This window comes from Macaca thibetana, chromosome 15 (genome assembly GCF_024542745.1).
Source record: "Macaca thibetana thibetana isolate TM-01 chromosome 15, ASM2454274v1, whole genome shotgun sequence".
Taxonomy (NCBI): Eukaryota; Metazoa; Chordata; class Mammalia; order Primates; family Cercopithecidae; genus Macaca; species Macaca thibetana.
This window is the reverse complement of record NC_065592.1, coordinates 6,749,609-6,765,437: the sequence shown is the minus strand read 5'-3', so window position 1 is coordinate 6,765,437 and position 15,829 is coordinate 6,749,609. Positions and strand designations below refer to the sequence as shown.

Below are 15,829 nucleotides of genomic sequence, written 5' to 3'. Positions count from 1 at the left end.
AAACAGTCCAGTTCATTCATAGTCCTCTAACCCTAACTGCTCAAAAGGGATATTGTAGAAACTCTAAGGGGAAAGAAAACAAAAACAAAAACCTAGCTCGGTCAAGAGCTTGGATTGTCTACAGGCCAAGTTTCGCAAGATTTGTGAAAGGAGCTTGCCAGAGGTGCCTCTGAGGAAACCATGGGCTTCTGTGTGGCCAGAGCAGGGTGAGGGGAACCTGTCTTCCCAGCATGAGTAGGGCTGCTGGGGGCTCTAAGGAGTGAGGCCTCAGTATACAGTGGGAGAATGCACTCCAAGGTCCTCACGACAGGCAGGACCGTCTTAGTCCTGGCCACTGGAAGTCACTAGGCATTGGACTGCCCACCCTGGGCACAGATGGAAACCAGACAAAACCAAACTGGGAACCTGAGTTTGGATAAGTCTTTAAAAATCACCCCGTCCGGCCGGGCATGGTGGCTCAAGGCCTGTAATCCCAGCACTTTGGGAGGCTGAGGCGGGCAGATCATGAGGTCAGGAGATCGAGACCATCCTGGCTAACACGGTGAAACCCCGTCTCTACCGAAAATACAAAAAATTAGCTAGGCGTGGTGGTGGGCGCCTGCAGTCCCAGCTACTCGGGAGGCTGAGGCAGGAGAATGGCGTGAACCCGGAAGGCGGAGCTTGCAGTGAGCCGAGATCGTGCCACTGCACTCCAGCCTGGGCAACAGAGCGAGACTCCGTCTCAAAAAAAACCAAAAACCAAAAAACAAAAAACAAAAAATCACGCAGTCCAAACTCATCATTTATAGAGGGGGGATAAAGGCCAAACAGGTTAGCTCTCATGTGTAAAGTTAGAAGCAGAACAAGACGAGAATCCAGAACTCTTATTACTAAGACAATGAGAGCAAGAACAGTAATAAGCTTTCTAAGCTTACTACGTACCTAGCCGCTTCATATAATTTTACTTAATCCTTACAGTTACAAAATACGAGGCAAGGAAAATCCAGTCCCAAAGGAAAGATGCTGAAGCGAAATTGTTCTAGAGTTCTTTCCCCTGTGCTAAGTTTCATTTTAACAGATGAAAGGGAGAATGTGGCCATTTCGGTTCCTGGACATGCACAGATGCCAGTGAAAGACCCCCTCTTCAGTGTCAGCCCCTAGGCTTAAAGCAGTAAACTGTTTACACAAATGGCTGCAGCCCATTCCCTTCCTGGACCCACAGCGTGTGCAACATGACTTAGCAGCAACCACCATAAAGAGGCAGAAGCAACTTCTGTGCTCCCTGAATCTGGGCTGGCCTTGTAATTTAACTGAGCAAATGCAATGGAACAGGCATCACAGCACTTCTGAGCTTAGGCCCTAAGGGGCCTTGCACGCTTCTATTTGTTTTTTTTGGAAGCCCGCCAGCTGTCATGTGAACAAGCCCAGGCCAGCCTGATGGAGGTGACAGACTACATGGGTCACAGCCAAATCAGCCCCATTGTCCCAGCTCAGGTCCCACGGATGTCAGTGAGTTCAGCCAAAACTGGCCGAGTCTGGGCCAGAGTAGCACAACCATCCTGCTACTCCGTGTCCTAAGCAGTGACAAATGGTCACTATTATTTTAAGCCACGAAGTTTTGGGTGGTTTGTTATGTAGCAAAAGCAAACTAATACAGCCCTTAATCAAACCATCACGTGCTGGTGAAGCCTGCTCTCCTCAACCTGGCTTTCTATGTGAGGAACAGTACCACCCATCTACCCATCCATCTCATCTGTTTTATGTATTTTGAGACAGGGTTTCACTACGTTGCCCAGGCTGGATTTGAACTCTCCTGCCTCAGCCTCCTGAGGAGTGGGGACTACAGGTGAGTGCCACCACACCTGGTTATATTCCTTTTTAATCCTGGAACACAGAGGGCTGATCCAAGTCCCAAAGGGAGATTGGGATAAAAAGGTCAAAATGTGTTTGTCAGTTTATGCCAGACTGGCCACTCGCATTTCCCATGCCTACCCCTGCCTCACCTGGATGCCTCACGGTCTTTAAGGCCCCAGAGAACCAACCATTCATAACCTTCCCATCTATGTGTAGGGACCCGCAGAAGGGCAGGGGCCGTGATGGGCAGAACACATAGCTGAGGCACACGCTACCAAGGAATGGCCCTGTTCACGTGTTTCCAAGTAAAGAACAGCAGGGAGCAACTCACCGAGGGCACAGGCAAGCTGCCGTGCCGGCTGAGAAAGGAGTGAGAGACGGACACACTGAGGCCCTGAGCGGCACTGCCGTCCTCGGGGGTGAAGGCCACTTTAGTTTGCTGGACACAGTAGGAGACAGAGGAGAAGGAAGCAGCAGCACAGGAGGCCTGCTGGACAGAGGGGAGGAGAGAGAAGGCAGGGAAGGAGGGAGAGAAGCAGAGAACAGTCAGGTCCGTGCAGGGAAAGGCCATGGAGGTCGCTCTCCACATCCTCTCGGAGACATTCTGGAGAGGGACGGCTTCTAGGCCCAGTTCAGGGACTAAAACCAGCTGCCGAAGGCTATCTGCAGGAAAGGGCACCCTCCTTCACTTCCTTACTCTAGATCCTAAAATTTGTGTCCACTGGAAGCAGGTTGGGTGGAAGGAGGACGAGGTGGCTGGAGCCACACAGACCTGGGCTGACTCCGGGCTTGGAGCTGCTCCTCTGTGGGGAGTGGATCCATGTGTCATTAACACGTCTTCAAAACTCAGATGGGGCTCCGGCTGCCTGGGTTTGAGTCTGGATCCTGCCATTTCTCACGGGTTTGGCCTTGGGCACTACTTAAAGGTCTCTGTGCCTCAGGTTTTCTGTCTGTAAAATGGGGAGAACCCTGGCACCTCCTGTACAGGGCTGTTGGGAGGATGAAATGGGATGATACGTGTGAAGCACCTGGAATCTTGCTTATCACACTGTACGTGGGCCAACAGGCGTATGTAATGAGCACCATTTTTGTCTGTGAAGTGTGGATAACGCTTCCTGCATCTGCATTTGAGAGGGTGTGACCAGCAGCTGGCAGGACTTGTCAGGTGGTACGCCTGGGTTGTCGTTAGGATTGGGCCTGGCTCCCAGGTCTTCTGTTTCTAGCTGTGGGCTTGGATTAAGGTTCGCTGGCTCTGTCAGCGTCAATTTACTTATAATGGGGATGCCAGGAGCTGTGGCAGGGACCATGTAGAGCCAGATGAGACCCCCGGTGCTTACCTGGGGAGGTAGGTGTTCAACACAGATGTTCCTAACAGGCCTCCAGGGGCTGAGTTCACCACTGCCCCGCAGGCATGGTAGAACAGGTTCTGATTCCACTCACTCACTAGGGGTGTCTCCCCAAATATTCAGAAGCCTGTGGACTCCACAGTGTGGAGAAGATGCCCAATGGGCCAAAAATATTTTCAATAAATCTGGCTCAGCAATGGCTGTTTTTTTTTGAGACAGGGTCTCACTATGTTGTCCAGGCTGGTCTTGAACTTCTGGGATCAAGTGATCCTCCACCTCAGCCTCCCAAGTAGCTGGGACTATAGGCATGTGCCACCACCACTCCTGGGTCTCGGCAATGGTTCTAACCAAACATTTTAAGCAAGGGGTCTCTAAATGAGGCATTTATGTTTCCATGGTGGGACCCTTTTTGAAACATCTTCAAAGCAATTGAGACTCATATTCTCAATTGTGCCTGTGGGATGGGCAGGGCAGGTGAGGATCTGAGACCCTGAAAATGGCACATGTGACACGGCTAACGAGTGGCAGGGTTGGAATTCAGGACTCTCAACTCCAGGCTTGGCCTTTCCTCTACTGGACACGGCCTTCTCTGAAGGGGCTGAGTGTGGTTTCTCAGTGGAAACAAAACAGCTTGCTTGGTCAGCCAGAGCCCACTGAGTATAGGAAGCTCCGGGACTCCTGGGACTGGGCTGAGCCCCAGGTGATTATATGGAGTAATCCAGGGATATTTGTCCTCCAGTCTGCAGCTGCCTCCCAGAAGAATCAGACGGCCCTTCATGTCCTCTCGCAATGGATAAAAGATGGCCCAGGGCACACTAGTCGCCTCCTGGTAGAAGCCACCAGACTGGCCAGCACACGAGCACAGCAACCCAGGCAGCTCTGAACAAGCCTGGAGCTCCCTGTTGGGGAGCTTCCTCTTCCTGGGGAGCATGGCTGGACAAGAGGCTCAGATCCTCAAACCCGACTAGGGCCCTCCATGTTCATTAACTGGCAGCAAAGGGAGAAAGTTTGGAGGGATGCCACAGGCACCCCCCATCTGCCTACCTGCCCAGTGCCTGGGCAGTTCCGGAGCCTCATGGGGTGCCCATGGTGGAACAGCCTGCCTTCTGTGCTGACCCGTGCTTCCTTACGTGCACGGGAGTCCTCAGCACAGGAGTGTTTTCTAGAAGAGGAAGGTGCTATGTCTGAAACAGAGTGGCTCTGTTTAAAGCCATCCTCCGCTTCAATGGCGCTTGTTTCCCTTGGGCCCTCCCCGGCCAAGGCTGGGTTGTAAGTCACTCTACACAGTTAGGACCATTATGCCAATCAAGTCCACAGATGGCCATGCACAGACCATGTCCTGTGCTTTGACTGAGTCCCTCCCTTCTGGGAGGTCTATGTTGAAGCCAAAGAAGACAGAAAAAAAATACAAGAGACTGTCAGCAGAGAGAGCAAACACCCTGAGTACAAGCCTGTCCCTGCTGCGTGGGCCTGCTGTGGAAAAGAAAGGTCCCTGCACCCCAGGGTGGGGAGGTGGTGGAGCGGGCACTGGGCTGCTGGTGAGCATCTCAGGAGGAAGTAAAAGCATCTGTGTGGGAGATGGTGCCTTCCACACCCAAAACTGGGGCCCTGCCACGGCAGGGAGGAAGCTCGTTCTGGTTCCTAGAGACCTGCTAGAATCAGAAGTTCTAGTCACAAGGGAGGGTGTCACTCACCAGCTGCCGCTGCTTGGGGGGTAGGGCGGGCGGCGGGGCCAGCTCCTGCACGGAGTCCACCCCGCTGAAGGAGTCGCTGAAGCCGTATACCTCCATGAGGAGCTTGTTCTTCTGCTGGTAGATGTGCTCGTTCTGCGGCGTCTGGTAGAACATGGAGGGCTGTGGCTCCGAGTAGTCCTCCAGCAGCTGCATGTAGGCCAGCACTGTGAAACGGAGGGACAGAGCTGCAGCAAGGCTGGGGGCTGCCACGTCAGGGAACCCCTCCCCGCATTCTTCCCACAGCAGCTAGGGGGGCTTTCCACCGAAAGCACCTCAGGGAGGGACGAACAGGCGGAGCGCAGAGGCCTTTTCGGGCAGTGAAATCACACCCTGTCTGATGCGCTAATGGAGGAGACACGTCCAGACCGGCAGACTCGCAACACCGATGGGGAACCCTAATGCGAACTCAGGACTCAAGCGAGGGACTCAAGGGATGGCAAGTCTCAGCCACCTCCTGAGCAGGCACTTTCCCCTCGGGGCACGTCACAAGTGCCACGAGCACCTGCCAGGTGGAGCTGAGCTTCAGATACCAAGAAAAAGTGGTGGCTCTGCAGTGCTAAATTTTGTATCCTCAAATAAGCACAAAGCCAGAGGCTTTTCTGCAAACCTCAACTAGTCAACAAATCAAGGAAGGCCAGACACTGAGCTGAGGAAGACAGTCACAGAGGTAGGGAGTTTATTTCTTCCCTGAGCCGCTCTGGGGGTCCAGGTATAGAGGAAATGCTCTCTCTCCAGGAGTGTCACTGAAGGAAGGGGTTCAAAGTCACCTTCTTTATTTAAAAGATTATGTAAGAATTTCTTACTAGCTCCAACAAGCACAGAGCAGAACTTGGTTGGAAAAGATGCACAGGAAGAGATGGTTCCCCCCTGAGGTCAGCTGCTGCTACTGAAAGGGCAGCTCGCAGCCCCTTGAGCTTGTCTTTTTTTTTTTTTTTTTTTTTGAGACGAGTCTCGCTCTGTCACCCAGGCTGGAGTGCAGTGGCCGGATCTCAGCTCACTGCAAGCTCCGCCTCCCGGGTTTACGCCATTCTTCTGCCTCAGCCTCCCGAGTAGCTGGGACTACAGGCGCCTGCCACCTCGCCCGGCTAAGTTTTTGTATTTTTAGTAGAGACGGGGTTTCACTGTGTTAGCCAGAATGGTCTCGATCTCCTGACCTCGTGATCCGCCCGCCTCGGCCTCCCAAAGTGCTGGGATTAAAGGCTTGAGCCACCGCGCCCGGCCGAGCTTGTCTTACACTTCCTTTTTTTTTTTTCGAGACTGAGTTTCGCTCTTGTCGCCCAGGCTGGAGTGTAATGGTGTGATCTCGGCTCACTGCAACCTCCACCTCGTGGGTTCAAGTGATCCTCCTGCCTCAGTCTCCCGAGTAGCTGGGATTACAGGCATGGACCACGACGTCCAGCTAATTTTTGTATTTTCAGTAGAGATAGGGTTGTGCCATGTTGGTCTGGCTGGTCTCAAACTCCTGACCTCAGGTGATCCACCTGGCTCGGTCTCCCAAAGTGATGGGATTACAGGTGTGAGCCACTGCGCCTAGCCCCACACTTCCTCTTTAATGCTGTGCAACCATCGTCACCAGGCTCCAGAGGAAGGGGCAAGCCTAGGAAGGTGATCCCAAGCACCCACAAACCGCTCCCTAAAAAGACTAAACGTGGCCGGGCACAGTGGCTCATGCCTATAATCCCAGTGCTTTGGGAGGCTGAGGCAGGAGGGTCACTTGAGGCTAGTTCGACACCAGCCTGGGCAACACAGTGAGACTCCCATCTCTAAAAAGAAAAAAGAAAAGATAAAACTTAGCAATGGTGGTATGTGCCTATGGTCCCAGCTATTCAAGAGGCTGAGGTGGGAGGATCCCTTGAACCGAGTTCAAGGCTGCAGTGAACTATGGAAAAAAGAAAAAGACTAAACACAACCACCTCTGCCTGACTTTTCTGTGAAACTGTGATCTCTTCAGGAGGTCTTTCTGAACTCTTGATGATGAAGCCCTTGTAGAGACCTGCTAGCCAAGCATAGGGAATAGCAGTGACATTCCCAGCCTTCTAGAAATGAGGAGGACCCAGTCCATTTCAAAAGCAGCCCAGTGGCAGCCCAGAGGCCAGGCAGCCAGCATTGCTGGGAAGGCTCAGCCGCCAGTGCTCAGGGCCTGGGACTGTGGGGATTTCAGGTGCCGGACAGTGATCACAAGGCTCGTCTGGTGCAAGGGACTCATGGGGTTGCCCCTGGCAAGAGGGGCTGGGGACCCTCATGGTATCAGTGCATCCCAAATGATGAGGATACGTCGTGACACTGGGACTGAGCATGCGTGAACTCAGGCCAGTGTCAGCCACGCGGCCAGGGTGATGATTCTTTCCTTCTTTCCCTGAAAGCAATTTTGAGGCATTTTCCAGAAGGTCACCTGAGGGTCCCCTCGGGGAGTGAAGAGCAGACTGGGGACTAGGACTGAGGCTCAGGGCACCTAAGTTTGGGGCTCTTTCACAGAGTATGGAGAAGACCACCCCCTGCATAGGGGTCAACACTGAAAACTGGATGGGATCTCAAGGAAGGAGGGCTGAATTCCTCCTTGGCTCGGGAGGAAGTGTAACAGGCTTGTACAACTCAGGTCAGGCTCTCAGTCCCAGATCCGTGCCCCACTTGCTTGTTGATCTTGGGCAATACTCAGTTCTTTTAAGCTCCAGTTTCTCTACCTATGAAATTGGAGCTAATAGGGCCTGCCTTGCAGGTGGCTGTCACGATGACCTTCGACAGGGCGTGTGAAGCTTTAGCTCAGAGCACGCCATGGCTGCAGCTCAGGAGTTTTTTAGAGGTTTGCAGGCTCCAGTGCTGGAGACACTGATGAATGGGTTAAAGCCTCAAAATGGTAGCCTAAATTACTGGGGATTTTCAGCCACTTGAGACTGTTTGAAAGGAAACACTGGCTACCCCTCCCTTTCCTTCTCCCCTCTACAGACCCTGCATGAGGACCGCCGCCCACACTTGTTCTAGGAGCTGGAAGGGTAAGGCTCTCTGGCGTCTGCTGCAGTTTGTAAGGATGCCATCCTGCCCAGTGTCTGAGCTCAGAGGACCCCTCCCCTAGGGAAGGAAAGGGGGTGAGCCTGAGTGGCATGTAGCCCAAGATAACAGAGGTGAAGGGGGAGGCCAACAGCTCTTTAAACACTTGTCCATGCAGAGGGAGGGGAAGAGAAGGAAATGCTTCTGGCATTGCCATTGCACACCCCTCTGCGGAAGCCCTGGTTTCTGATGAGCGAATATACACGACAGATGGGGATGACATCATTAGTCCCACAGAGCCAGCCCTCCCTCTAGCTGGGGGACCACTGCTGAGGCCATCACACAAGCTGGGCAACACCCACCGAGGAGCTGGGGATACATGACACCATCTCAGCCGCAGCCTTCTGGAGACCACGCAGCCGGCCCTCAGGGCGATCCTTGCTGGACTGAACCAAGCCAGGTCTTCCCTTCTTTGAGAATGGGGCCCAGTTCTAAGCTGGGCTCAGATGCTCTCATTTGGGAATTTGGAGTAGAGATTCCATTTCTAGTTCACAGAAGTTCTCTGTTGGATATGTCAACTGAGGCCAGGGAAGCCTGGGGCTGTGGGGCTAACGTGACCACACACATTGAAACGGTGACAGCTGCGCTGCCAAGAAAATCGAAGCAGAACTATGCTAGTGAAGCGGGGAGAGGGCGGGGACAGAGGGGGCCAGGCAACTCCCAGAAGTGTGGGGCAGTTAGGGGAGCTAGGAGAAAACAGAATTTCCAGGAGAACTCTCCTTATTACTTTTATGGCAGATTTACAGTTGGAAAATATTCAAAACTTCAGCTCCACCCCTGGGCTCCAGTAACATCATATATTAAAATGTTTGGTCCAAGAAGTGTCCTCAATTACTCCTGCTGGGCAACCTCAGCTCCCACGTCATTCTGGGAGCATGAACAGAGACAGCGTGCTCTAGACAGGATCCTTAGACAATCACTCTGTGGACACTAGGTAAGTTCTGCTGAAATTCACATATCCACCTCGCTCTATGCAGATGTTGCTGCAATGCTGTCCTGCATGCCAGGACACTTGTTTCCCTCTGTCACTGTGATCAGGCCAGAAGGTCAACTGCTGCCATCTAAAGAGGAGAAGCCCTCGGGCTACGTGGAGAACCGGCCTGAGACTGCACGGAAACTATAAAGGAGAGATCAGCTGATCAGGCTTTAAAAACGATCACCTGTAATGAGAAAACCTGGCTCCCAGAAGTGTCCACATACCTGGCTGGCCTATCTTTTATGAAATAATGAGGCCACTGATTTGCTTCTGGTCGAATGCTGAAAGAAAACATACTGCCATTTCAGGTTATAAAATGCACTTCCTGACAACAGTGCAACAAAAGCTTACTGTGTTTGTTTTTCTTCTCTGGTAGAGGAGGTGGTTTTTCTGGGTCACCCGTTGATTCAGGAGCAGTAAAATCACCCACAAATTCGACAGGGGCTGAGGAACCTCCATGCTGAAAGGGGAGAATAGCAGCAAAGGGCGCATAGGGGACGGACTGGATTGGGGCCGTGCTCTGCAGGTCCTCCCCAGAGATGTTGTCGTACTGCGAGGGATGCCGCTCGTAGGACACCCTGCAGCCAGAGCTGTCCGCCGTCTGGGAGGCTGCACTCCTGCGCTTCTTCTCGGGGAGAGCAGGCGGCGTATCTGTCTGCTGCCCTGGGGCCAGAGGTCCGTCTGGCTGGGGATGGCTGCCAAGAGGCAGCTGGAAAGGATGGCCAACAAATGGAGACCCAGACTCCCCCAAAGACTCTGGCAACGGGCTAAGGTTCCAGGCCGTCTGCTGAGGTATCTGGTCTGCGTTAGAGAGGTCTTGCTGGAGGAATTCATAGTCGGGATCATAGTGGTCTGCAGTTACAACAGGGAAAAAAAAGACCCGTTAGCCAGAGGCCCTGCAGGAGCAGCCAGCCCCCGCTGCCCACCTCTTGCCGGCTTGCTCATGGGTGTGTGACAAAGACATGTCTCCAGGGTTTCGTTTATATTTACATGTTATATTCTTCATTCTTCTCCCTGATTATAAAAGCAAACCAGATGGGAATATGGCTGTTTGCTATACTTTTCTTATTTTTTACATTTCTTACTTAAAAAAAAAGAAAAATACACAACCATCACAGAAACCGTGGCAAATTACATCAAGAAAATAAAAATCACCCGCAACCCCGTAATCTAACTGTATTTTCTATTTACATTTTGATGTATTTCCTTAAATGCCTCTTTTGCTTCTAGGATTCCTTTTTGAAAAAGCCCAACTGAGGGGTGCGTGGTGGCTCACGCCTGTAATTCCAGCACTTTGCAAGGCTGAGGCAGGCCGATCACTTCAGGTCAGGAGTTCAAGGCCAGCCTGGCCAATGTAGTGAAACCCTGTCTCTACTAAAAATACAAAAATTGGCTGGGCGCAGTGGCTCACGAATGTAATCCCAGCACTTATTGAGGCTGAAGTGGGCTGCTCACTTGAGGCCAGGAGTTCAAGACCAGCCTGGCCAATGTGATGAAACCATTTTCTCTACTAAAAATACAAAAATTGGCTGGGCACGGTGGCCCACGCCTGTAATCCCAGCACTTTGGGAGGCTGAGGCGGGCGGATCACCTGAGGTCAGGAGTTCAAGACCAGCCTGGCCAACATGGTGAAACCCCGCCTCTACTAAAAATACAAAAAAATTACCCGGACGTGGTGGTGCACACCTGTAGTCCCAGCCACTCGGGAGGCTGAGGCAGGAGAATCACTTGAACCTGGGAGGCGGAGGTTGCAGTAAGCCCAGATAGTGTCACTGTACTCCAGCCTGGGGGACAGAGTGAGGCTCTGTCTCAAAAAAAAAATTGAGAATACTATGAAAATATGTAAATGGCCCTGTACTTTTTCCAGTTATCAATATATTATGAGCAATTTTTAATAGCTACAGATTATTCCAGCAAATGAATGTACCATCATTCACCTGATTTCCTACCAATGAAATCTTGCTATTAATCGCTGATTATGCTCCTAGGATACATTCTCAGAAGTGAAAATATCTAGTTCACAGGATACAAACAGCTTCCTGCTCTCTAAGCCCCCTGCCCGGCAGACGGGAGGGGCCCGCACAGCACACATTCAGCGCTGACTAAGAAGAAGGCTGGCTCGTGCGGCTCTTTCCCCCTCAGCCTCTGTCAAGTGTTGTCAGGACCCCCACCCCTTCATTTAAAGCTCTCAACACAAATGGCTCTTAATTTTGGTAAAGAGAGTCAAATTACCCACTGACAGATGAACTAACAACAGTTACCGCTTGAATATCTAGGCTGTGGTTTTACGTTGTGATTTCATTTACATGCTCAACTTCCTAGGGAGGCAGATACTGTTATCCTTATTTTGCAGATGAGGAAGCTGAGGCTCAGATTTTAAACAAGTGGGCCAAAGTCACGTAGTCAATGATCGCATGACCTGGGACTCCCACCCAGGACTGTATGGCCCCAGAGAAGCCACCAAGACAGGATGGAACAGGAGGATGCTGGCGGCTCACCTAGTGTTTCACAGCTTGTGTTCCGGGAGCACTGCCCACTGTCCCTGTCCAGAGAGGACAGCTGCTCGTCTGACTTGCTGAGCTTGCCTATGCTGCTGCAGGGGGAGAGGCGGGGCGACTCTCCACCATATGAGTGGCTGCCTCCTGACAGTCGTCTCTGTGCATAACAGTCAACGTCAAAATCCTTAAACGGAAAAAGAAAAACAAAGCCAAGTCGCTTCTGAGAAACGGTGGCAGAGACCAGGGGTGAGGCAACCGGTGCATTTACTTAGAGAAGGAAATACTGCCAGGCAAACTCAAAAACCACCTCTGACGTCAGCAATTGAAGGACACATACAGCAGAGAAGCAGCCATCTGGAGTTGGTGGGGGGTGTGACCAGGGAGGGCTCTGGGGCTGGGCTCACCTATCCCCAGGAGACGCCCTTTGGCTCTGGCCTCCCTGCCCTGACCCTTATCCCCATATGGGAATTTGGATCATCTCCTGGAATGAGAGGCATGGGTACAAGGTCTCACACCCCTCGATGTGACAAAACACCAGCGACTGAAGACCATGGGTTTCAGCTTCAGGAGCAAATCCCGACCCCCCTCCCTGCCTTCCCAAGAAGCGAACACGAGCTGCATTACCTGCCTATTGATTCCAACAGGCAAACTGGAGCCACTGGTGGCTCGGCTCATGGGGGCCACCACAGCCACTCGGGTAGGGGACGGTGCCGACTGTCTTTTCTTGGGTGGCAATGCTGGTGGAGGACTGAAACAGACCGAAACGTCCAGGCAGACCAAACCACACTCACCAAAGCTCTTCAGCATGATATTGGGGTACAGGATGTGGGGCTCTTTCATTACTAGACTCTCCACACCCAGTGTTCACACTTCAACTGCTGCCTACTCCCCTCCGCCAAAATAAAACCTGTAAATACCAAATGAACGAAAAAGAACAACCCTTTCTTTTTCTTTCATAATAAATCATACCAGGTCTCCCTGGGCTGAGGGCACAAGGAGGCCTTCAGGAGAGCTCAGGGTGGCCAGGGAGGGCTGGGCGGGGGGGGGGGGGGACAGCTCCAGAGTCAGCCTCCCAAGGGGGGCCAAGCCCCCAGCACTGAGGGGAAAGGGCCCGAGCCCTGCCTTCCTCCCTTTCTTGCTCATTCTGCCATGGGAGGCACTGGACAAACAGGAAGGTAATTACCTATTATCAACCACCCGAATGCCAGGCAGAGGGGGCTTGGGGGGCGCAACCTCTTCATCTGTGGCGTCTGGGAGGAGCTCAGTTGACTGTGACATCCCGGTCGTCTTGTTTAGGATTTCTACCTCGCGGTCTGTCAGGGGGAGCTCTGCTGGGCTGTAGAATTGGGAAGAACTTGGGGTCACAGAAGGTCAAAGACGGGACGAGCACATACAGGCCCTGAGAGGGTGAGGATGTGACTGGGTAGAACATGGTGGGTGAGGTGGGGCTGAGGAGCAGGCTCCCTGGATACAGAGCTCTGGGGTTCTGGTTTGGTTGCTAAGGAGCTACTGGAGCTTGGCTGTGCCCCCAACTTTGCACCTCAGTTTCCTTATCTGAAGATGATCTAAGGGCTCTCTAAAATGCTCCAGGCCGGGCACAGTGGCTCACACCTATAATCCCAGCACTTCGGGAGGCCACGGTGGCGGATCACTTGAGGTTAGGAGTTTGAGACCAGCTTGGCCAACATGGTGAAACCCTGTCTCTACTAAAAATACAAAAATTAGCCAGGCGTGGTGGCGTGCACCAGTAGTCCCAGCTACTTGAAAGGCTGAGGCAAGAGAATCGCTCTAACCTGAGAGGAGGTTGCAATGAGCCCAGATCGTACCACCGCATCCCAGCCTAAGCAACAGAGACTCTGTCTCAAAAACAAAACAAAAGCTCCAAATTTATGTTTTATATTTTTACCAGGAGCTTAGAGTAGAGATGAATATAAACCCTTACAACCATCAATGTCATCCTCAGTTTACTCTGGATCAAGCAAGAGTGCGCTCAAGTCAAAGTCCCCAAACCCAAGCCCTTAAAAGTTCTTTGTAATTATGAAACGAAGTTGCCCAGGAAAAGCACTGGTATGTGTCACTGGATGCGCTCACACATGATCCTTGGAAACAGTCACGCTGAAGAGTAAACTTGAGATGGGCAATACTTCAAGCCTGTGTGAAATATACACACAATGCTAACCACTGAAAAAGCAGTATGGGCCTCCAGCAGCCCACCTTCATGCTGCCCACCCCCCAGGCCCTATCCTTGTCAAATGTAGAGACTTTGCCACTGAGTGTGACCCCTGCGACAGGAGGGTTAGTCAGCACCTACCCATCAGGCTTGCCAGCAGGGGAACTGGGCTTCACGGGGCTCGTCGGAGATGGACGTCCCTGCTTCTCGACGGTGAGCCTGACCAGCTCCTACCCCACAAGAAAAAGGCAATGAGCAAAGCTCCCGTCACCACTGAGTTTCCACAAGAAGGCAGGCAGGTGCTGTCTGTCCTCTGCTGCTGAGTCTCATTTCTGTGCCTACAGATTCTCCATGCGCCATAAATGCAAGAATCACTTGCCTTAGGTAATCTGCATGACTTCCCAAATGTCCCCGGTCCTCCAAAAATACCTTCATGGCATGTCAAGAAGTTTCAAATGCGTAAAGGCACTTCCTCTTGGAAGGGGAAATGGCAAACCCCAGAGTCTCAAAATGATTGTTTATCACACAAATTACAATACCCGGCAGAACAGATTCCCAGTCAGTTTGTTGGGGAATTACTCTGTTTCTAGTTCTCTAAAGTCACTAGATCGTGTGGCACTGGGTGGCTTCCCAAGGCGAGCTGGCCACAGGTGTGGTGGAGCAGCTAGCTGGTGGGGGTGGGTGGCGGCTGGTTGGGGTCCTTGTCAATGGAGAAGGAGTTAAGGGGAGATAACCCAGCAAAGAAATCACTTTAGAACCATTAACTGAGAAAAAAGAAAAGAAAAATAGCCTTTTTCAAATCATAGCAAAAGAAAAAAAAGGGAAGACCTAAGGGCCCATGTGGTTTTTTAAAAAAGATTAGAATGCATTTTCTCCCAGTTTGATGAGTTTTGACAACTGCATATACCCAAGTAAGTGCCACTAAAAACACAAAGAACATTTCCAGCCAATCTGCCCCGCCCCAACCGTTTTTTAACTTCCATTATCATAGATTACTTTTGCCTGTCCTAGAACTTTATATAAATGCAACCATATCATATATATACTTTTGTGTCCATTTTCTTTTTAAAAACAGCTTTATGGATATATAATTCATATGCCATCAAATTCACCCATTTAAAGTGTACGATTCAGTGGTTTTTAGTCTGTTCACAGAGTTGTGTGACCATTAGCACAATCAATTTTAGGACTTCTCATCACCCCAAAAGGAAACTCCACATTCCCCTCGACCCCCAGCCCCTGGCAGCCACCAATCCACTTCCTGTCCACACATCTTTGCCTGCTCTGTCCCCCAAGCTCAGCGTCAATGGCTGTGCTTCGTGTGTGCGAGGCGCCTGCTGCTAGTTGCCGGCAGTGTTCCCACGAGTGGATGCATCACAACTCCCCCCGCCTTCCTGTCGATGGACATCTGGCCAGGGCCTACGTGTTTCAGCAGGAAGCTGTTTCCAAGTTATAGAGGAGGTGGCAGCGGATGCCAGTGGGCAACACAGTAACCAGAGACCCTGAACCAGTGGCTGCCAAGCCTCTCGACTCAAAAACACCACACACCAAAATGGCAGTGTATGCTGCAAATAAGTCAGAGTCAGTTACCATCCTTCCCAGTGCAAGGGTTCTTTCGAAAACACAAAAACTAGAAGGTGAACACGCCAAAAAAAATATCAAACAAGAAAGTCACAGATACCAATGGTCAATAATCATAAGACATTCATCACTTTGGATGGCAACAAAATAGAAACTTCCAGATATAGTAGGTGGGAGCAGCGCTTCACACAGCCTCTTCAGAGGGATGACTTATCAGTATATATCAAAAGCCTTAAACATTTGCATTATGAGAATTTTGCACCAGGTGCAGTGGCTCATGCCTATAATCCTAGCACTTTGGGAGGCTAAGGCAGAAGGATGGCTTGAGCCCAGGGGTTCAAGGCTGCAGTGAACTGTAATCACACTCCAGCCTAGGTGAGAGATTAAGACTCTATCTCTTAAAAAAAGAATCTTGCCCAAGAAAAATGTCATGAATGTGTGCAAAAATCAAACCACAAAAGATGGTCATCACAGAGTATACATAAGATTATGTATCATTAATGTGATAATTTTGAATAGTTCAATATCCCACAATTAAATATTTGATAATATGTACTGATTACATAAGTCATGATAGAACCAGACAATGGGCCGACCATTACATTGTTATTAAAAACAAAGTCACAACAAGAATATGCACTGTATCA

At 51.2% G+C, this 15,829-nt stretch overlaps 2 protein-coding genes across 15 annotated transcripts in view; both read right to left on the bottom strand.

The window, feature by feature from the left end:
* Positions 1-15,829, bottom strand: part of RAPGEF1 (Rap guanine nucleotide exchange factor 1) — a 159,884-nt gene that overhangs the window by 40,767 nt on the left and 103,288 nt on the right. For 7 of the 14 annotated variants that reach the window (XM_050759739.1, XM_050759731.1, XM_050759734.1 and 4 more), the window contains 7 exons: positions 13,743-13,831; positions 12,615-12,767; positions 12,056-12,179; positions 11,432-11,615; positions 9,285-9,785; positions 4,874-5,076; positions 2,165-2,323 (listed from right to left, as the gene is read on the bottom strand). In XM_050759739.1, coding sequence (XP_050615696.1) covers positions 2,165-2,323; positions 4,874-5,076; positions 9,285-9,785; positions 11,432-11,615; positions 12,056-12,179; positions 12,615-12,767; positions 13,743-13,831 — 1,413 coding nt within the window. The remainder of the gene's footprint in view (positions 1-2,164; positions 2,324-4,873; positions 5,077-9,284; positions 9,786-11,431; positions 11,616-12,055; positions 12,180-12,614; positions 12,768-13,742; positions 13,832-15,829) is intronic. The other 7 variants (XM_050759733.1, XM_050759732.1, XM_050759737.1 and 4 more) reach the window with 2 other exon arrangements.
* UCK1 (uridine-cytidine kinase 1) overlaps positions 1-15,829 on the bottom strand; it is a 117,309-nt gene that overhangs the window by 101,258 nt on the left and 222 nt on the right. The gene's annotated exons all lie outside the window — the stretch shown is intronic.